General features: G+C 29.7%; 3 protein-coding genes across 13 annotated transcripts in view; 1 reads left to right on the top strand and 2 right to left on the bottom strand.

Annotated features, from left to right (window-relative positions):
• Positions 1-5,906: 5,906 nt before the first annotated feature.
• On the bottom strand, positions 5,907-8,225 carry LOC109606743 (locomotion-related protein Hikaru genki-like). Its single transcript, XM_020023278.2, has 8 exons — positions 7,986-8,225; positions 7,620-7,820; positions 7,308-7,562; positions 7,076-7,252; positions 6,892-7,026; positions 6,692-6,838; positions 6,415-6,636; positions 5,907-6,357 (listed from the first exon to the last, which is right to left on the bottom strand). Exons 1-8 carry the CDS (start codon positions 8,071-8,073, stop codon positions 6,152-6,154), a joined length of 1,431 nt encoding a protein of 476 aa, XP_019878837.2. The 5' UTR covers positions 8,074-8,225; the 3' UTR covers positions 5,907-6,151.
• A 2,298-nt stretch (positions 8,226-10,523) lies between these two features.
• The window catches only part of LOC109596445 (TGF-beta receptor type-1), a 28,290-nt gene continuing 16,354 nt past the window's right edge, over positions 10,524-22,459 (top strand). For 8 of the 11 annotated variants that reach the window (XR_007547219.1, XR_007547218.1, XR_007547217.1 and 5 more), the window contains exons 1-6: positions 10,524-10,859; positions 10,928-11,042; positions 17,966-18,141; positions 19,277-19,516; positions 21,882-22,112; positions 22,169-22,336. Coding sequence is in view for 4 of the 11 variants with exons in the window: in XM_020011989.2 (XP_019867548.1) it covers positions 10,802-10,859; positions 10,928-11,042; positions 17,966-18,141; positions 19,277-19,516; positions 21,882-22,112; positions 22,169-22,336 (988 nt within the window). In the remaining 7 variants the exon portion in view is untranslated. Of the gene's footprint in view, positions 10,860-10,927; positions 11,043-13,331; positions 13,493-15,865; positions 16,009-17,965; positions 18,142-19,276; positions 19,517-21,881; positions 22,113-22,168; positions 22,337-22,459 lie in introns of all 11 variants that reach the window. The other 3 variants (XM_020011990.2, XM_020011991.2, XM_020011992.2) reach the window with 3 other exon arrangements.
• On the bottom strand, positions 19,526-21,736 carry LOC109596446 (uncharacterized). Its single transcript, XM_020011995.2, has 8 exons — positions 21,368-21,736; positions 21,109-21,310; positions 20,970-21,055; positions 20,793-20,922; positions 20,629-20,738; positions 20,388-20,576; positions 19,977-20,054; positions 19,526-19,927 (listed from the first exon to the last, which is right to left on the bottom strand). The coding sequence occupies exons 1-8, from the start codon at positions 21,425-21,427 to the stop codon at positions 19,820-19,822; spliced, it is 963 nt and encodes a 320-aa protein (XP_019867554.1). The 5' UTR covers positions 21,428-21,736; the 3' UTR covers positions 19,526-19,819.

Here is a 22,459-nt window from a genome sequence, read left to right on the forward strand (position 1 = left end):
TGAGTCGAACAAACTTCGTGCGTTGCTTTCCTACGTTCAGTGTGTTTCACGAGGACTTGCAGTCATTCTTTAAATTCTTCAACTTTTTTAAAGTTTTTAATTCTGAGATTTATGAATCAGTTTCTGTTCTCAATAATATTTACAATCTTTATATTCTTTGTAAAGTTCCCAATCTGTAAAAATTCTTTGTAGTCTGTTAAACCTTTACATTGGTTTGTAGTTTTACTATCATTTCATTCTTGATTGTCTCAGTAATCTTGACAATCTGCATAAAGATTACAATTAATACATTCTTTATACAACTTATATTATTTATAATCTTTGAAGTATTTACTATCTTCATATTCTTTGTAGTCTTTATTATTTTTATATTTATTTAGATATTTACAATCATTACATTCTTGATAATCTATGGAATATGTAAATTCTTTATAGCCATTGCAATGCTCACATTCTTTGTAATTTGAAATTTCTAATCTTGTGCTTTGTAGTCTTTGCCATCCATCTCATTTCATTCAATTTTTACAACAGTGTAATCTATACAAAGGTCACTTTTTTGTAATATTTAATACTCTTTACAATCTTTGTGAAATCTAAAAACTTTACGTCTTTTGCAGCCTTTTTATCCTTTACATTGGTTTGTATTTTTACAATCATTTCATTCTTGATTGTCTCAGTAATCTTGACAATCTGCATAAAGATTACAATTAATACATTCCTTATACAACTTATATTCTTTATAATCTTTGAAGTATTTACTATCTTCATATTCTTTGTAGTCTTTATTATTTTTATATTTATTTAGATATTTACAATCATTACATTCTTGATAATCTATGGAATATGTAAATTCTTTGTAGCCATTGCAATGCTCACATTCTTTGTAATTTGAAATTTCTAATCTTGTGCTTTGTAGTCTTCGCCATCCATCTCATTTCTTTCAATTTTTACAACCGTGTATTCTTTAGGAAGGTCACTTTTTGTGGTATTTAACACTCTTTACAATCTTTGTGGAGTCTAAAAACTTTACGTCTTTTGCAGACTTTTAAACCTTTACATTGGTTTGTATTTTTACAATCATTTCATTCTTGATTGTCTCAGTAATCTTGACAATCTGCATAAAGATTACAATTAATACATTCCTTATACAACTTATATTCTTTATAATTTTTGAAGTATTTACAATCTTCATATTCTTTGTAGTCTTTATTATTTTTATATTTATTTAGATATTCACAATCTTTACATTCTTGTTAAGCTATGAAATCTCTAAATTCTTTGTAGCCATTGCAATGCTTATATTCTTTGTAATTTGAAATTTCTAATCTAGTGCTTTGTAGTCTTTGCCATCCATCTCATTTGTTTCAATTTTTACAACCGTGTATTCTTTAGAAAGGTCACTTTTTGTGGTATTTAACACTCTTTACAATATTTGTGAAGTCTAAAAACTTTACGTCTTTTGTAGCCTTTTTAACCTTTACATTGGTTTGTATTTTTACAATCATTCCATTCTTGATTGTCTCAGTAATCTTGACAATCTGCATAAAGATTACAATTAATACATTTTTTATGCAACTTATATACTTTATAATCTTTGAAGTATTTACAATCTTCATATTCTTTGTAGTCTTTATTATTTTTATATTTATATAGACTTTCACAATTCTTGACATTCTTGACAACCTATGGAATCTCCAAATTCTTTGTAGTCATTGTATATGTATATTCTTTGTTCTTTGAAATTTCTACTACATTGTACCCCACAACTTATATTCATGATAATCTTTATATTATTTACAATCTTAACATTCTTTGTAGTACACCAGACCACTTTCTTTGTGGTATTTAGAGTTTTATCCAATCTTTGTAGTCTTTAATACATTTCCTTTTTAAGGCCTTAAAATTAATTAGTTCTATTACATTTCACACTGTACATTTCAGCCTAGTTAATCAGATATAAAATTACAGCCAGTAAAATGAGCTTTGTTCGGAATAAAACCAATTTTATGTTTTATTAAAACGTGGAAATGTAAGCTGAAACGAAGCTGGACTGTATTTTATGAGAATTCCACGTTTCCTTCAGCCAACGAGTCCATCAAAGAAATTCAATCCGGGTAGTCTTGAAGTTTCCCTCCTTCCTGCATTAAATAACAGAAACATCTTTTATTTTACCTCCTAGCATAAAATAATTGTTTGAACCAAATAATTATTAAACCCTTTCGGGTGTTCGGAAGATTATAATTAATGTTTAGGCTCTGCGATCGAACAACCAGATAGATTTTAATGGTCCAATTTTCAGGGACTTCAACAGGTACCAAAAACTATTAAGATTAGTCCCAGTCTACCGTTGGATGCAGAACGGACCACCCCGCATTTACATCACAAAACGACGCGTTGTCATTTCATCCATTGTAATAGTATATTTTTAAAATTAATACGTACAAATAAACACGTTGGTATCTAGATGGATTTAAGTTACAAACAAAAAATAATTTTGTGTGAATTCTTTGGTGGGCTTTTGAGGCACGTATTGGTGACTAAACCTGATCCAAATAACAAGAACTTCCAAGAACGGCATTTAAGTTATTGTAGCATTCCGAATATTTTGTGATTTGATGGACTCATGTGTTGAGAAAGTCATTACTGCACGTAAGGAATGGAAATAAATTATTTATGGTACTTTGTACGAATGCAAATGAGTTAGTCACAAGGATCACACAGGTTCTAATACTAATAAGTTGTGTGTGACTTCAGCACAACACAAATGTTTCAATTTTAATATGGACTGGACCCACAAATTTCCGCCATTGCAGATTTGTGTTTTTTTGTGGTCAATTGATAAAGTTTTAAGTAATTTTTTGTGCAATATAAAACCACTTCTCAGATTTATTAACTTCAAGGAAATATTTACAACAACTCATTGTTTGTAGGAAATTTTGGTCATTTATTAACCAACTTTTCTAGAATATGCTTATCTATAAATCATATTTATTTAATTTAAAATTCTAATTTTAATTTTTTAAACTAAATATTTATAATATTATTAATTTAAATAGTTTAATCTTTATAAATTTAAATTATCATTTACTTACTGTTAAAAATATTATTAATTTAAATTAAACATTTAATTTATTTTTAATTTTTTAAACTTTTTAAATTAATTTTAATTTATTTTTTCTAATTAAATTGATTAGTTTTAATATTTTATACATTGAATTTAAAATATTATTAATTAAAATCTAATATTTTATTTATTTTTTAATTTATATTGCTTTTATTTTTTAACTGAATATTTAAATATTAATTTTTAAATTTTTAAACTTAATATTTAAATATTAATTTAATTTTTGTTAATGAAATTGTTTATTTTTAATTTACTAAACTTAATATTTTGATTAGCAACAGAAAATCATATAACTTGAAACATTTTTATATAGTGAAGTATCAGATAATTAAAGTAAAATCCACAGTTTAAAAATACAATTTTTATGATGCGTCTGTTGAGTAAAACGGTAAATTTCCGGTTGTGCATTTCTGAATAAGCAGTCGTGGTTTTCTTATTTATTTTCCTGTTTGGTGTTTTCATTAAATAAAATCAGAAATGATATTTTTTCAATATAAAACTTAGTGATTCATTTTTTTAGACAATACAAGACAAACATTCTAGGAAACACTTTGTTAATTATATTAATTACAGCATCATTTAGATTAATTTATGGTTCCTAGTCATATGGAATTTTTGGTTTATTTTTAACCATTATTATAGACTATAAAAATCCAAATTTCTTAAAACTCCTTTATAATAAATTAAATTAATATGAGATCATTAGCACAATATAATTATCGTGTAATAACTTTCGTTTATAAAATTAGCAATTGAAATTCGCTTTGAAGTCAATATTAAGAAATGTACAACATCAGAACGTGTCGAGCAAACTAATGAAAATTCTAATGAGTATGTCTTTTTAGCAAACAGGAAGGTTAACGAACTTTCTTTAAACAATGCCTAAATTATTATGTAGTCTTAGAGTACCGATTAAATTAAGCATTAAGGAAACATTAGTCATTAAATTTGATCCTGTTTAGGCTGCCTTGATTTTAATACGATTATTTAATGGTCACCGACAGTGAGTAAAGTTAATCATAATTTAATTTTGGAATTGACGTCACAGGGGCTTTTATAGATCTATCAAAAATTAACTTTTTTCTAATTACTTTAACCCAACAAAGTAGTTGATATAATATGTGAAATCTCTTGTAATGAAATCTAACAATGGATTTTACATTTTATGGCTGTAATTAATGTGTCCATTTCCCTTCAAAGGTAAACATTCGACCACCAATAAAACCACAATTTCAATGACCCAATTAGCTTAATGCAAATTTTGTGTACATCGCAGCAATAAAATTTAATCCAGCTTGTATTTTTACAATGTAGCCGGCGCATCCACCATTTATCTAAAATATAAACTTGTTTGCACTAAGTACTTATTGATGGTTTATCGATATGATCTGTGAGAACTCGATGTGAATTACTGACCCACATAAGTATGTGTACGATCTCTGTTCGTCATTATCGGAGTGTGTACATTGTAACGATGCACTCCGCATTCGCCTTAATTGTTTGTTCTTTGAACCATGCCAACAATAAAGTTTTGTTTAATGCTCGCGTTTTATGGCCCGAGTGCGTTTATTGCGTCGGTGCCGTAAATAAACTGGTGACGGAAACTTCACCATATCCGGATGTAAATCATTTTTAAGGATAAATTTTTTATTAGTCGTTCATTATGCAACTAATAGAGAGTGGCATGTTTTAGAGATTTTGAGATATGCTTTAGTTTGCATACTTTCAATGTCATTGGAAATACACTTTATTACAATAATTTAAATTTTTGTGCCACATATTAATTTTTAATCTAAATATTTCAAATATTATTAATTATAATTATTATTTTTTTAATTTAGATTGTTATTTTTATTTTTTTAATCTTAATATAACTAATACTAAACTTAATTAATAAAATATTGCATTATTTTTTTAATTAAATTAATATTTTTTAATTTTTTAAGCTTAATATTACAAATATAAATAATATAAGTTCTTGTTAAAAAAAATTGGTTAATATTATCTTTTAAGCTTAATATTCTATCATTAATATCTTTAACTTGAAGTAAATATTTTATTTGATTAAGTTTAATTCCTTATCTTGATGGGTATCAGGTAATCATTTAAATTAAAACATTTTTATCTTGTTTAATATCAGATAAATAGATAAACTTTTTAGTGGTGGCATTATGCATATTTTAGAGATTATAAGATATGCTTTAGTTAGCATACTTTCAATGTCACATGAAACACATTTTATTGCAATAAATTTAAGTTTTTATCTTATATTATTTATATTTTTATTACATGTTTACACAATGTTAATTTAATTATATAAACAGTATAAATGTATTGCTTGCTAATTGTAGTTTATAGAAAATTTTATTACACAAATATACATTAATTAAGTTTACTTACCCTTTTTCCAATTGTATATTTTCTTGCAGCATATATTGTTTAAATAACAAACAATTTGTATTATACAAAAAGTTAACCTAAAATTATCGCGTCGCAAGTTTAGATGCTAGGCAACTAAGATAACACATGGTTGAGTAGAGGGTTGCCTAGTCCATTAGGTGTACTGTGATATAACAATCTATTTAAAAGTGTTTACTTAATTATTATCTTATGATAAAATGAACAAAAGTAATCCTTGCAAATATTGTTGTGGGATAAAAATCACAACAGATAATAAATATACGTTTTTTATTAAAAATCAATATACATATAACAAATATTGTAATATACAAGATCACAACATATTCTAGTGGATTGAATATTATTGAAAAAATTGTTAATAATAGATGATAATGCTACAATTTTTTTTTTTATTTTCTACTCCACTATACTTTTATTTAAATGTTTATATACAGGCTGGTTCTTACGTAAAACTTACATCAACTTCATATTAACCTTATTAATATTAATTTAATTTCCCAGTACATAAGAAACACCCTATATTCGTTAATGAACAACTGGATTAAAAGTTTTTAAACTGATCGTCTACACATTTTTACCCTGGTAGAAGACATTTCATTGAATCTTTCATTTTAGTCTGCAGACTGGTAACGGATGTGACCAAATGCCTGTTTCTGTACACATAATTGTGCTCTCCCCCATCAAAACCAACGAATTATTACAAGAAAACTGCAATAAACTCCCCACCGTATATTTGCCACCATCCATGCCAGAAATTTCGTTCACCAGGAGGTTGGAGTTTGGCTGGATTATCGGTGGTGAACACTGGATAACTAGAAAACAAAAAAATATTCACAATTATATCCACTATCAATTATTGAAGTTCTTACTTGTGCATTTGGGAATAATCCCCGACCAAGTGCCGTTTAATTCGCACTCCAATCCAGGCGTTCCAACTAGTCTGTACCCCCATTCACAACTGAAAACTATTCGTCCTCCATATGAATTGCTTTGCTCTTCAATTTTTAAATGCCTCGTTGTTAAGTTGCTGTTAGGATGGAACATTGGACACTTCACTAGTTCACACGTTGGAACTGCACCTGACCACTGTCCTAAAATAACACTCTATCAAACTGTATATTTTTTTAAAACTAATGGAAATCTTACCTGATAATTGACAAGTAATATTGTGATCACCGTTGATTTGGTATCCACTTTGGCATTGGAAATAAGTTTTCTGGCCCAGCTTTGTGCCTTCACTTCGCATAGTCATGTGCTCATCCAGTTCAGCAGTTATTGGCTCACAGTGGACCGCTACGAAAGCCCCCAATTGTGATTTTTTTAGTAAGAATAAAGGTTAAGCTTACCTGCAACATGAAGGACAATACTGTTGGTGATACCACGTGGAGTTGAACAAGTGAATGTGGCAGAGTCTTGTTCTTTAGCATAGTAAATTGATAGTCTGTACTTCCAGTCCCTTTCTTCCGGAGCAATAGCCCAACCTAATACCCAAACCGTTAAATCTGGCAACAAATCATTTTATAATAGTACCTGTTAAATATTCACCCAGAGGTGCGGTCCAGGTCCAATCAGGCGAGCCCAGGTGTCTGGAAAATATACATTCTAAATGTACTGTCGTTCCAGGATAAATTGCAAGTTCACCTCCCGGCTCGATTGAGGATGACCCCGAAGGTATTTTAAAGAGGATTGTCGGAGGTGGGGCATCTTCTAAAAATTTACTCATTGACTCTATGCACTTTGGAGTTAATTAATTAAAGTATACCGGTAAGATTGGTGAACAGGGTGGTTCGAACACAAGATGGCAGTCTGGAGGACCAAACTCCGTTTTCACACTTAGGTGTGGAGTTGCCGAGAAGTTTGTACATCCCAATTTCCCGACACCTTGCTTTTAGTACCGTCCCATGGGGGTACACCAAGCCGATGTCTTTAATTGTGATGTTCCTGAAGGTGATGATTAAATTCGGATTTAAGTAGTCCAGCTTGCAGTTCCTGAATAGTGGTTGGAATCTTCCTTTCTCTGGCAAGTTATGTAAAAATGTAAATTCTGAGTGTCTCAAATGAAGTTATTTATTACCTTGTTCGTCTATGCATAAGGGACCAACCCATTGGCCGTCGATACATTTGATCTTGCATAATCGCCTCTCACCCAAAGGACCGATGGATCCGTAAAATTTCACTTCTTTCACGTTGGAATACGTCTCCTTGAGCACGTGCACGTGATTTCCCTCCGGGTTATTTCTCATAGTCAGTTTGGGCGCATAACAAGTGGAAACATCTAAAATTTTATGGTTGCATAACTTCTAATAAGAAGGTTTTATTTAAATTCAACTAATTTATTTCCTTGTTAATAATAGTTGGTTCAAATTTAATACTTTAGATTAGTTTTCGGTCTATTTAGAGAAACACTCTGTACATTTATAAATAAATTAAATAAATTTACCTTCAATTTTGGCATTTTTCGAATAGGTAAACAGGAAACTGGAAGAAAGGACGAAAACAACGACAACGCAATTCTGCACAAACCACATAATTCCAATGGGCAAATTCACATCGTCCTGATGAATTCAAATGACAAATCAGTCCGTCGTCGCATATTTAAAAATGCGGTTTTGTCTCGGAACGTTTCCGTAAATAATAAACGTTGCAGCCAAAAGATCAGGACACAAGGAATTCGTCCTGCGAAACAGTGTTGTCAAGTCTTTATGTATGTATTCCCAATCATCCTGCAACGTGCAATAATTTAGTAATTGTTAATGCACTTAATTTTGTTAAATTTAGAAATAAAAAAACCGAATGTTTGATAGAAAAATCATCAGTTTTTATCTAGAAATTTAACAATGTATTTTGAATGTTATTGTTTTAAAATGACTCGACTATTGTTAATTCTCAGAATCTATCTATCAAAATAAGATACAATATTTATCATGTTTTACTATTTTTATTTATTTTTTATGTGTATTTATGTAATTTTATATAATGTATTTGTAATTAATAAATTGTTTTAACTTTCTGAACATCCCCAATAAAATTAATTAATATTTAACTTATTCATTGTCATAATAAGATATTTAATTTAAGTCATAATTATTTCAACAGTTGTATAAAGAAGGAAGAAAGGTAAATTTGGCAAAATGGTCTGCAAAATCCTGCAATACGTAAGCGCCTGCGTTTTATATAAATTATGGATTCAAGCTTTGTTTTCGGACGCTTTAAAATATTTACTTGTCTGTGCGATAAATTTAGAAGAAATGCCTCAAAAGAAATTTGGAAAACGTGCACTGAATTGAAATGATAATCATGATATACTTAACTATCAAATTTATGATTTTTATATAAAAATTTTATCATTTGGAAGACTGGAGAACAACATATGAGCTTAATTCAATTATTTACTTTACACTTGATGATGATTTAGACAAATAAAGAACGTTGCTACTCACAATCAATTAATTTTAAATACTTGATGACATTTCTAAGAAATTTTTATAATAATAAAATGATTTTATATTAATTTGATAATTTATTATTTATTATTTTACAGCAATTTATTTGTAGAATCATTTATTTAAAATATTTTAAATATACATAGTTTTAAATATTGTATTTATTTATATTATTAATATATATATATAATATTATATAATATAATAATAATATATAAATTCTTTTATATTAATTTAATACTTTTTTATATAAATTTTAATTAATGATAAAACAGCATTTTACTTTAATATAATTAATTAATTAATATTTAATCCAATTAATTACTAAATCTACAAATTAAGAGATTAACATTAAATACTGTAATTAATAATTAATTTGTTTTAAATATATATAATATTTCTTTGTGATATTTTAAATTAGTAAAATATAAATACAATTAAAAGTGGTTTTATACTAATTTGACATTATATTATTTATTTTTTTACAGCAATATATTTTTAGAATCAATTATTTTAAATATTTGTAATATCCATAGTTTCAAATATGTTTGTTTAGAAATATTGATGCTAATAAAAATTGTTTTATATTAATATAACACTATTTTATCTAAATTTTAATGGGAAATGTTTATAAAATAGTTTATTTTACTTTAATACAGTCAATTAATTAATATTTAACATTTAATCCAATTAATTACTTAATCTTCACACACATAGATTAATATTAAATACTCTAATTAGTAATCAATTAGTTTTAAATATATGTAACATTTTTGGATTATTTGTTTATACTATTACAAAAATAAGAATGATACTATTAAAAATGGTTCACATTCCTGTGATCATTTACATTGTACATCTTAGATACAAAAATCTTGTTTTAAAGCAGTAAAACATAAAATATACCAAATTTTATTATACAACATGTAAATATTATTATCTCAATGTTATATTATGACTGCGTGATCAATTTGAAGAATAAATTTGTTTTTAAATTGAGAAAACGTGCACTGAATCTAAATTATAATCGTGATTTACTTAAATGGCAAATTTATGACATTTTATATAACATATTTATCATATTTGTAGGAGTATAAAGCAACATTCCAACATTTACTCCAATTAATTATTTAACCTTTGATATAAATTTGGGGAAATAAATATTGAGATTGATAATCAATTAATTTTACATAAATATTCCTAGACTAAATTATTATTTACGTCATTATTAAAATTTAATTCACGTGTTTTAAGTTTATTTATTACTTTTGTAACGATTTAAAAATTGTTTAAATATAAGTCAAGTTGTATTCAATTATTTTTTATATTATTAAATAATTTTTAAATTAATTAGACGTATCAATAATACATTTATGTTACTTGTAAATGTATTTCCATTAATTACTACGATTAACGGCGGCGTGAATTAAAAAAATCACATTAATTAAAACAATATGATTATATAATATGTTATTTAAATGTGGCGCGTTATATTGATATTTTGCGAGGCGTGGCGCCGCCTGGCGATTAACACCGTTACCTCGCGCACCATCATGGTCGACATTTCTAGTTTCTAAAATTGTTTTGTTTACCAAATCGGCATTACGGCGTACCTAAGCGAGAGCAGGAGGCGACAACCAGCACCGGCCCCCCATTCCGGACAATGTCGTCGTGACGTGAAGTCGTCGACTCGCAACAATGTCCGACACCAGTGCACCGATTGTTTTTGTTGTACTGTGCATAGTTAACTGTGGATGATTTGTTATCGTTATTGAAAAAAGGACTGCCCGTGGTGTGCGAACTGACGGTGAAAATGGGCGACAGAGTCGCGCTGTGCGTGCTCGCGTTGTGCCTCACGCTGCACATCGATGGTAAGTCGAATTGGATTTTTGATTGAGCTGGTTGACCATGTTTTCGTCATTTTTTTTTTTGTTCAAAGGTGTGCGGGCACTGCTGTGCAAGTGCGACTCCTGCGACAACTCGACGTGCAGGACCGACGGCTACTGCTTCACCGCCGTGTCAGTCCATGAGGGCAAACAGACATACATCTACCGGTATGCAACCACCACACGACTCACTCACTTGTCCCCCCCTTTTTCGGATTTGTTTCAAACATACTGTTTATGTCGATACGATTTTTGAGACGCACTGTTCATTCATGATCCATGATTTGAGAGTAATGAGACAATCGAAAGGGTATTGGTTGACTACATCATGTTTGGCAAATGGTAATCGTGTCACACCGTTATCATATGCATTGACCTATCTGAAGTGAATTATTATTTAATTTGGTGTTTTGCATTGAAACCTACATCAGAAAATCGCTGTCACAAAAATTATCATAGATTAAATATTTAGCATTGGAAATTATTCATATCCTTTGATTTATTGTGTTCAAAACATGTCACAAATATAATTATAAAAATGTGGCACCTATTTAGATCTTAACCGCAATATTGACGTTCGTTTATCATGGTTACTGACCTACCTAAAGCTGGAGATATTTATCCCATGCTGAACCGGAAATTTGTTTTTAAAGTAAATTGACGATTTTATCAACAATTGCAGTTCCGATTAGTGACAAAGTATGCCTAATAAACATTGTTTTACTCTTTTATTTTGTGCCTGTAAAATGAGGAACTGTAAATTTAATATTTACGAGGTCGATAACGATTCCAAGGCAATTTAAAAGATAATTTGAATTTTAACAGTAATTTAATTACATAAGTAAACAATAAAAAGTAAAATTGTGCCGCAAAAACATAAAGGACTTCGAGTTATTTTGTGTTATGAGAAAAAGATTTAAATTATTTGTTTTATTTAAGTTAATGCTTGGATTAAACTATAAATTACACTTACAAATATTATGCAATAAAGAGAAGATTATTTCTCTATTTTTAGTTAAATGTTTATAACTTGTACTTGGCTTCAATAACCCGGACATGGTGTAATTCACAATTGAATTAAATGTTTCTAAAAATAACATAGAATTATTGATTACTGACCTATCTAAAGCCGGAGACGTTTGTCCCATCCTGTACCGGAAAAGCCATTTAATGTTAATGTAAATCAACAGTTTTGTTAAAAATTTAAATTCAAATTGATAAATAATGTACAGCAGCAATAAAATTATTGTTTTACAGCTTTATTTGATACTTCCCATTAAATTTGTCGTTGTAAATTTATTATTTATGATGTTGATGATAATTTTAGGGCAATGATAATTATTTTAAAGATAATTTGGCTTTATTTATTTATTACACAGTATATCCAAAAATTTTCGAATTTTACTTTTTTATTTTAATTATCGGTTTATTTATGAAAATATCGATAACTTAAGGTTATTTTTAGATAGATTTCAAAAGAAATATTTGTATTCAACCATAAGCTGCACTTTAGTATATTTATTTAATATTATTAAGCAATAAAGAGATGATAATTTATGTATTTTTGCTGTTCTTAATGTTTATAACTTGTACATTTTTAAACTAATTTTGATAAATATATTCATAAGTTATTTTATATACATATATTACGTAACATTTGGCACAAAAAATGTTATTTCCTACTTCAACTTCAGCAAAAAATGGCACAAAAATATTATTACATTTTAATTTTCAGTATGAATTTTATTAAAAATGATTAAAATATGTCGATATATTCTTTAAATAACTTATTATCTGATATTCAACTTCAACATCTTTAATTTAACTTATAAAACTTCACTTAACTAGAAATTTTTTGTTATGGTACTAGTGTAGACTTCAACTTCAGTAGAAAATGACACAAAATATTACTTTTTGATGTAATTATATAAGATTCAACATCAACATCTTTAATTTTATTTAAAAAAAACTTCAGTTAACTAGTACTCATTTGTTATAGTACTAGTATATACTTCAACTTCAGTAAAAAGTGGTACAAAATATTATTTTTTGATGTAATTTTGTTACAGGAGTTGATATATTAATAAATAATTCATTAACTGATAATTTAACTTGAAATATCTTTAATTTGGACTGAAATTTGGGACATAAAACCTTTTCCATAACACAAAATACGAAAACCTGAAAGTATTTCCAAACTTTATGGCTTCAGAATAAAATTTTACACAAACATATTTAAACATTAAACATTGTTGTTTGTGTCCAAAAAATGATAAACAGTTATTGCCAGAGTGTTGAGAGTAATTACTTAATATTTATAAGATTTTATCGGTGCTAAGTACGCCTTTGGATAACTATCACCATAACAATGACTGCGACCCAATTCCGGGGGCCTAAATAAATAATAATTCACGAAACCACATGCGAATGATGTAGTTTACTAATGCTGGCCCGTAGGTGTTTGAACAGGGAGAACTTTTTCCCGCCGGAAGAGCCACGTTGGTGCCACAATCGGGTGGCTGACGATCCGACGCAACCGCTGTGCTGCTGCAACGATAAAAATTATTGCAACGCGCGTTGCGTTAACGAAACGGTTTTTCGATTTGACGCGACGGCAGGTAAAAGTGTGCCCCCTACTTCCCTTGTCTTTGGTTTTTTTTTTTGAGCTAGTGTTTTTTCTTTAAAACGTCCCCAAAACGACTAACCATGTGTTTCACACGAATTGAATATTATTGATGGTTTTTGTTTTTTTTTGGAAATTATCGAAATTTTATGTATCTGCGTCGCTGCGATAAATCGAAACACATGAACCCGTACGGACAATTGGCATTGGTTATTTGAATAACGAATTGGCACGTTCTACAATTGGAGACATAATAATATTCAATTTAATTTACTACTACTAATGTTTTTTATTAGCTAGATCTCTCGCATCCCACTGATTTTATACAACAAGATTTAAGGCCGACGTTTTATTTTTATTTATTTATTTTTTGTTTAATTTTGAGTAGCTAATCGTGTGCAATTTTTAATTGATTTACTAATTATAAATGCAAAATATCAACTATTGTGAGAACCAGTTTTGTTTATGCACAAAGGCGGTTTTTTTTGTAAACATTCGATTCTATTTTAGATGATAATTTCAAGGATTTTTCCAATACAATATCGTCTAGAAAATTGTCTGGTTTAGGCTTACACCTATTTTGTTTTGAACGTTTCAAGGTTTTCTCTATAAATCTTTATTTTTAACGGATGTTGAATATTTTTCTTCCCAGAAACTGATCAATTATTTATCTATTAATATTGAAATAACCAAAAGTGGCTGATATTTACAATGAATAAATATTTATTAGTCTATAGACTTGTTTTTTTCCCTACGTTTAAAATGTATCTTTTACAATTTGTTGAGGAATGTCCATTTACAACTACGCTTTACAAAAAAATATATGCTTTTAAAGACCTAAAAATAAGTGTACTCATTTTAAAACAGTATAATATTAACATAAATAAGTATTTTTAATAACAAATTCACCTGATAACTTATTCTTTTAAATAAAAACAAATAGCAGCAGGAATTGTTGTTGATAAAATTGATATTATCAAAGAATATTTTATTAATAATCAAATTATGTCAATATTACACATATTAAATTAAAAAATGATAACTAAAAAGGGGAACACCTAAAAAATAAATGGATGTGTCTAATTTTGTCAGGATTCAGATGGAATATGTCTGATTTTGTTTAAATATACTGAAATTACATAAAGATATTTTATGTTTCGATGTAATCATTTAAAAAAAATAAGTATATTAAAATAAGGAAGTATTTGTATCAACAAATTCACCTGATAACTTATTCTTTTAAATAAAAATAAATAGCAGCAGGAATTGTTGTTGAGAAAATTGATATTATCAAAGAATATTTTATTAATAATCAAATTATGTCAATATTACATATATTAAATTAAAAAAATGATAACTAAAAAGGAGAACACCTAAAAATAAATGGATATGTCTAATTTTGTTTAAATATACTGATATTATATGAAGATATTTTATTTTTCGATGTATTCATTTAAAAAAAAGTTTATTAAAATAAAGAAGTATTTGTATCAACAAATTCACCTGATAACTTATTCTTCTAAATAAAAATAAATAGTAGCAGGAATTTTTGTTGAGAAAATTGATATTATCAAAGAATATTTTATTAATAATCAATATTACACATATTAAATTAAAAAAATAATAAATGAAAAGAAATTTACTTCACAAATTATTCTTCTTAATAAAAAGAATTTGCAGCAGGAATTTTTATTAAGAAAATTGTTATTAATTAAAGAATGTAATATTAATCATCAGATGATGTCATATATTATATTAAAATATGAACATATTTACTTAACAATTTATTATTGTAATTAAATTATAATAAAATCATTATTTTAGAATTTTGTTAATGTTTTCCTTTTCTTTCTCCAACATTAAAAAGGCATCCTGACACTATAATTATCAGTAATAATTACGATATCGATTAGTTATAAGATCAATCGATAATGGAAGATCAAAACCACAGAATTGATGTATCTTTTTTTAATCTACTTTTCTCAGATTTAGTATTAAAGACGTTGGATATGTCTTGTTTAAACCGATTCACTGAACCTAATTTTAAATCTGGATATGTCGATATTTATCATGTGGACTCGAGTGGAATGTGCTTTTTAAGAAATTTCATGGAAAAGATCCAAGAAAACTATTCGTAATTTACATTTTATGTATGTTAGATACGCCCTGTTGTGAATGAACACTCCTCAACAGATGAACTTAGTCGTAATTACCGCATTATAAAAACGATTAGGTCAAAGCGAATTAGTGAAATGCCAAAAAATAATGAAACCTAAACGAAAATTGTCTCGTCTCTCGCCGATTTGAAAACCGAAATGTCCGTTTGAACGATTCCAATTGGTTTTTGACGCTTGGCTACTAAATTTAGGTGTCTGGAAAAAATGATGTTGGTGCCGCCGCACAACCCGATGTTTTGCTATAAAAACCAGCCGCCATGGTTTAGCATGGAGTGCTGCAAAGACGACGACTTCTGCAACGAGCATCTGCGCCCCAAACTCAACTTACCGGAAGGTAAAGAACGCCCGAGGGCGGACGCCACTTTACGCACAGTAGACCGAGACCGAGCACTCTCGTTGCATCAGTTGTACATATTTAATTATTTATTTACTCCTTAGTTTTTACTTACTTTTTAACTACTTGATTGACTGATTATTTTATTTTTGTGAACAAGTAGTTGCAGCACTACTTTCCACCGCATCTAATTCTCTCTCTCTCTCTCTCTTCTGTCAGTTTTACTTTTATTTATTTATTTTTGGCTGGAGATTTTCTGGGCATTTGCACTATATTGCCTTCACAGGGCTTCTGAAGTTTCGGTGGCGGTGTGGGACGTTGCCGAAATATTTGAAGGCCGCTTCGAAATGTAATAATGCATTATTTATCAGTGTCTGAAAGATGAATGCTTATGTAGATTTCCTTACAGATTTTTCATGATACTCGACTAAAAAATGTTGAATAATAATACGTATTTATTTTTTTTTCTATAAATAAAATTTTAATTATATTTTATTTTTTATTAAAATTGAATTTTCTAATAATAAATTCATTGTTAATTGTTAAGTAATTTTTTAATTTGCTGAAATACATACATTTTATAAATTTAATTACTTAAAAATTTAATTCTACAAAGAATATGTAAATTTATTAAAAAAAAATATTAATATACAGGGTGATTCACCTAACTTATTTATTAGTTTTTGCAGAACGGTAAAAGGAATCGATTTGAAATTTTTACAGCAGTTATAACTTGACTTAATCTCCTTTTTGAATTTATTTTGAACAAAATTTCGTTTCCGGTTTTGCCGGAACTTTGTTATTTTTATTAAAACACCCTGTATATTTTTAGATTTTTAAATTCTACTAATAATTATAAATAAAATGGCTATACTATGTCCTATACCTAAACCCAATAGTTTTTGGGTTATTAATTTTTTTCTAAAAATTTTGACAGATTAATGGTCTAACTAAAATGTCTCTAAAACCACCAATTTTGATGCTAGTAAGTTTATTTTTGACATACACGTTAACTAAGGACTGTTCTATAAGAAGCTATTATTGGTACTTCCATATTTATACAGGGTGTTCGTTGTTTTACTTTTATACATCTTAAAACATTAATAATATTGTTATTTTCATTGGAACATCCTGTATATTTTACTATTTTTAAATTCTATATGTAATTACAAAAAAAGTGACTATACCATGTCCTATACCCAAACCCAATTGTTTTGGGATTATTAATTTTATTCCAAAAATTTTGGCCTAACTAAAATGTCTGTAGAGCCACCAATTTTGATGCTGGGAAGTTAATTTTTGGCATACACATTTACTAAAGGCTCTTCTATAAGAAACTATTATTAGTACTATCAAATTTTATACAGGGTGTTCGTTATTTATGTTTATTTACATATTTTACTTTAAAAGTTTTGACAAAATCTTTTTATTATAAAAATTTTAGGGTAAAACTTCTTATATTTATACTAATATTTTAATCATCCAGGCACTGATAAATGTGTAATAATTTATTACATTGATCTAAGGTTGTGGTTAAACTTTTCGCTTTATTTATATAGCAATAAACAAACATATTACAATTTGTATATATTTTGCATATATTTTTTACCAAGCGACTTTCTACTAAGTTTCTCAAACTACTACTAATACGCTTTTCTTGCTTATCAATAAATTTATTTCGTCGAGAAGTGATGAAAGAAAGTGTCATGAATGTGTCACTTCAGATCTAATAAGAACAACAAGGAAAAGGAAAACCCTAAACTGAATCAATTTATGATACCAAAACGTCATTATCCTTATTAACAGTTTCTCCCATTGTTTGGGAGACAAATTAATAAAACATGACCATAAAATACAATCACAATTTCCACACACTCACCATTTTTTCAGCTCCCGAAAGGTTCGACCCAAACTTAAAAATTTTCACCCCCCCAATTATACTGATTTGTTTTTATAGATGCTTAAATAAAAATGACATAATGGAAATGGTAGTCAAACCCAGCGAGGGCGTCGAAATAGTATGCAATGAGACGTCCAAAGACGGATGGGCGTCGCGGTGTTGCTATGAGCCGGACTTATGCAATGATAATCCGGATATACTACAAAATTTGGAAATCCAATTACGTAGTCCAGGTTAGAGAGAGCAATGGGATGAACATGTTGGGGTCGGACGATCGATCTGTGTTTTCGGAAAATTTGTTATGTCACATTTTTATATATTTATGGTTGTTGCGTTTGATGTATATCCATTAAATTTAATAAAAGTTTGTAGTTGGAACTTTTTTATTGTCAGGGAAAGAATAATGTGGCTCTAAGAAATAATTAAGGGGTACAACATGCATGTAATTGCACGAGAATCTTGCATTTTTGGGGGACAACAACCTACAAATAATCAGGAACAAAATATATTCAGTAATATGGAAAATATAACACATAGATCCACTGCTCCAATTAAATAAAGAGGGAGACTCATACTATGAGTGAGAGCAGAACGTTTAGATAATTTGAAGGATCTTCAACATCAAATAGAAGTGGTAAGGAATGTACCTTAAGATAAAATTATCCACTTCATTATTAGATCAATGAGTGGATAATTTACTCTGTCTATTACCTAAAACTGTACAATTTTGTCCACTGGATGTGTATGTTCCACTTTCTATATTACTGACTGTATCATGCTTAATAATTGCATCTTTGAAGTGAATGAAAGAATCACTCCTTTGCTCATAAAGATTGGTTTGAGCAAGGCAAAGTTATTTCGATATTATTCGTACGTCACGCAACATTAACAAACTTATTCTTAGAGCAAATAAACATTGGAAAAATAAAAATACTGCGAAGATCAGTGCGATATACATCAAACGGTCGTCGTTTACATTTGTGTCCCGTTTGCGATGGAAACTTAAAAACAATAGATTTTTACAGAAAATCATTCCTCGACGCTAATCTAATGTTATCAGAAGGGTTCCCATTATGATGTGGTTCTACCATCAGATTGTATTCATGAATTGGTATAATTGCTGCTGCATGTTCTTGTGCTTTTGCTTGCTTAGATTTAGTTTGTCTTTTGTTAACGGTAAGTACCACACAAAAGTATTACTCTTAGATCTTATCCTAACCGTAACTGAGTGACTTAACTAACAGTTTTTGATTGGTTCTAATTATTTTGAAACCTATGGACTTAAGTATTAAGAGTTGAATAAAGTGGTCCATAGATTTCAACCCCCCAAAGGGACTAAGTACTAATCTCAAGTTTAAAACAAAACAGAGCCGCAAGAAAGCTTCGACTCGACGCTGCAGATCATCCTCATAGTCCTGATACCCGTACTGTGCATATTGCTGCTAGTGCTGGTATTCTACTGCAGATCGATGCAGAGCAGACAAAGGGGTCTGCACCATCATCTCGGCCACGGGGACGAGAGCATAGAGGCGCCCGACCATCCCATACTCAGCAAGGGTGTGAGTCTGAGGCACATGATCGAGATGACCACCAGCGGCAGCGGATCAGGTAAAGTCATTTTGTGGGAATTTAATTGGTTTATTGATTTTTGTTAACTGCACATTGAAACTAAATAAATTACAGTGATTCTTCGACTAGTGAATATTATACATATATTCAATTGCATGAATTATCTCTCTGATTTTCTGATCCAGTTCGTTGTCTTTGTCTGTTTTATTGTCATGTCTCGGTGGGGGACGTGGTTTGGAGTGTATCTGGTCTATGAAATCTTTAATGACATTTGCTTTTTTTGTGAAATAATTCTAAAAAAAGTCGATATTGTAATTAACGAATCTTTCTGGATGTAAATTATTATTCAACAATGTAGTCTGGATCAGATGGATTAAACGTCATAATTTGATCAATATGCCTTTCGGCTGTTTTATATGAAGGCGTCTTTGGAGTCTCAGGATTCTTTGGCTGAAACAATATTATAAAAACATTTTCTTAAGGTGAGAATTTTTTCTACCATCATCCAGGGATCTTTTTCGGGTATTTTATCTAAGACCAGAGGAGTTGAAGTCTCTGTTGGAGTCTCAAGCTTTGGCTGAAACAATATAACAACGATGAGTCCAGTGTATAGCTGACCTATTTGATTTTCTTATCCAATTCCCAAATTGTTTCTAAATTACACGTTAATTCAACAATTGACTAACATTCTTGTAGTTAGGTTATCTCCAAGGTGAATAAACAATCTTTGGGAAGCTTTCTGGATAGAAAAAATCATTTTTGATTATTCTGTTCACCATAGCAACAAATGGACCACATATAACTACTTTTATTATGGGAAATATAAAATTGTGTTTTACATGAAAAGGTTTGGTGAGAATTAATTTATTATTAACTACATGTAATGGCAATGAAAGTATTTCTACTCTACCTTCTTTTGATTATTATACTCTAGTTGTTGATTTAGCCTTCTCTTTTCAAGTCGTCCTATTTTCCAGTCGGCTTCCTTTTCATCGTCGTCCTTTTCACCATCAAGTTCCATTGCGGAAGGTTCATCGAAATGAGTCTCTGGGATTCTTTTCTGTTTGCGAAAAGCAATTGCTTCATTTACCACCAAATTCTGAAAAATAGACAATGTAATTATCGATTTTTTTGTATATAAATTAATAAACCTTGAACAGATCAAATGATGCATGCTGCTCAACAGCTTGATTTTCAAGCTCACAATACTTTTCTACCAATACCCTGTAATGCTCTTTGAGTTCCAGAAAGACAATCTTATCTGAAATTGCAGTATAAAATATGACGAAGATTAATTTAAGACTTTGAGAGGTACCTTCAATTATTGTATGGCATAATTGTTTGAGTAAGTCTGATAATTTTTGCTTGAAAAAAGATACTTGGTTATTGAGGCTCTCCTCAGCCCTCCCCACGTTATTCTCAAGTTTCCCTTCATAGTATTTAATCTGTAAACGCAATTTATAATTAAATTAATAATTAACGATAGGCATACGTCTGAGTTTAGTTTCCTCAGCAAAGGAATTCGTTGTAGAGCAGTTTTGAATTCCATATTTCTTAATCGAGTTTTAAATTTATGAACTGCAACAAAACCCGAAGTTACAACAACAAAACTTTACAAATTGGTGCCATACTTTCATCCAAATCCACAATTGTATCCTGAAAGTTGGAAATTTCCTTAGAAATATTGTCGATGGCCGTTTCGTAGGTTGTATTCATTATATTAAATATAGCTTCGGACTTTAAATCATCTAATTGCATCTCCAGTTTCCTGCGCACAGTCAGCAAGACTTGCAGTGACTCGATGAATTGAAAATAAGTATCGAACTCTTTCCTCTGAAATACAATTTAAAACCAATTAATGCGGGACAATTTTCAGTGGTTGGTGCTCACCCAGTTAGCGTCATCTTTCGGCTTTCCTGGAGCGTTTTGTTCATTACTTTGCCATTCCATTTTTAAACACTCAAGTCAACTAAGGTCTACTGAATAATCTGCTAGCACCTTACTTAAAACAATTTGTAGCTGGATTGCTTCCAAGGTGAATTAAACAAATTTTAGGAAGCCTTCTGGATTAACAAAAAGTTAATCCTAATAATCATTCTATCTTGTTATATTTTGTTTTTGCGCCAACTTTATATAATATTTATGAGATTTATTATTATATTTTTAGTAGTTTTTGTCGAATTGTTTTCGTCCAAGAAAATCGCTTCTCCCCCTCGATTAAACAACAAAAGGAAGCGGCTAAATATAAAAATTGTTTTGCACCGAGCCCACAAAATGCATGCGTCGCGTTTCCACTTGTTTTCATGTCAATTTGCAACGTCTGATGCAATTATGTAATTTTAGAGCTATTCAAATTTGAAACAATCAATTCGTAAATGGCTAATAAAGAGCGTTGTGTGCGTAGGTTTGCCGTTGCTGGTGCAGAGGAGCATAGCCCGTCAGATCCAGCTGGTCGAGATCATCGGTCAGGGTAGGTTCGGGGAGGTGTGGAGGGGCAGGTGGCGAGGCGAGAACGTGGCCGTCAAGATATTCAGTTCGCGGGAGGAACGCTCGTGGTTCCGGGAGGCGGAGATCTATCAGACGGTGATGCTGCGCCACGACAACATTTTGGGCTTCATCGCAGCCGACAACAAAGGTCGCCTTCTTCTTCTTCTGTTCTGTTGCAATGTTATTATAAATTTGGTTTTATAGATAACGGCACGTGGACTCAGCTATGGTTGATAACCGACTATCACGAGCACGGATCTTTGTTCGACTTCTTGAGCAGGAACACGGTGGACACGTCGGGGATGATACGGATGGCCCTGTCGATCGCCACCGGCCTTGCCCACTTGCACATGGACATCATGGGCACACAAGGTAAATTATTGTGTAATAATTAATTGTCTCCATTCTAGTCTGGTCAAGGTTTAATTAGATACTATTTATTTAAATAAATTTTATATTATATATTGAATAAGTTTGTCATTTTCAGTGGAACAC

The sequence above is a fragment of the Aethina tumida genome, chromosome 2 (genome assembly GCF_024364675.1).
Source record: "Aethina tumida isolate Nest 87 chromosome 2, icAetTumi1.1, whole genome shotgun sequence".
Taxonomy (NCBI): Eukaryota; Metazoa; Arthropoda; class Insecta; order Coleoptera; family Nitidulidae; genus Aethina; species Aethina tumida.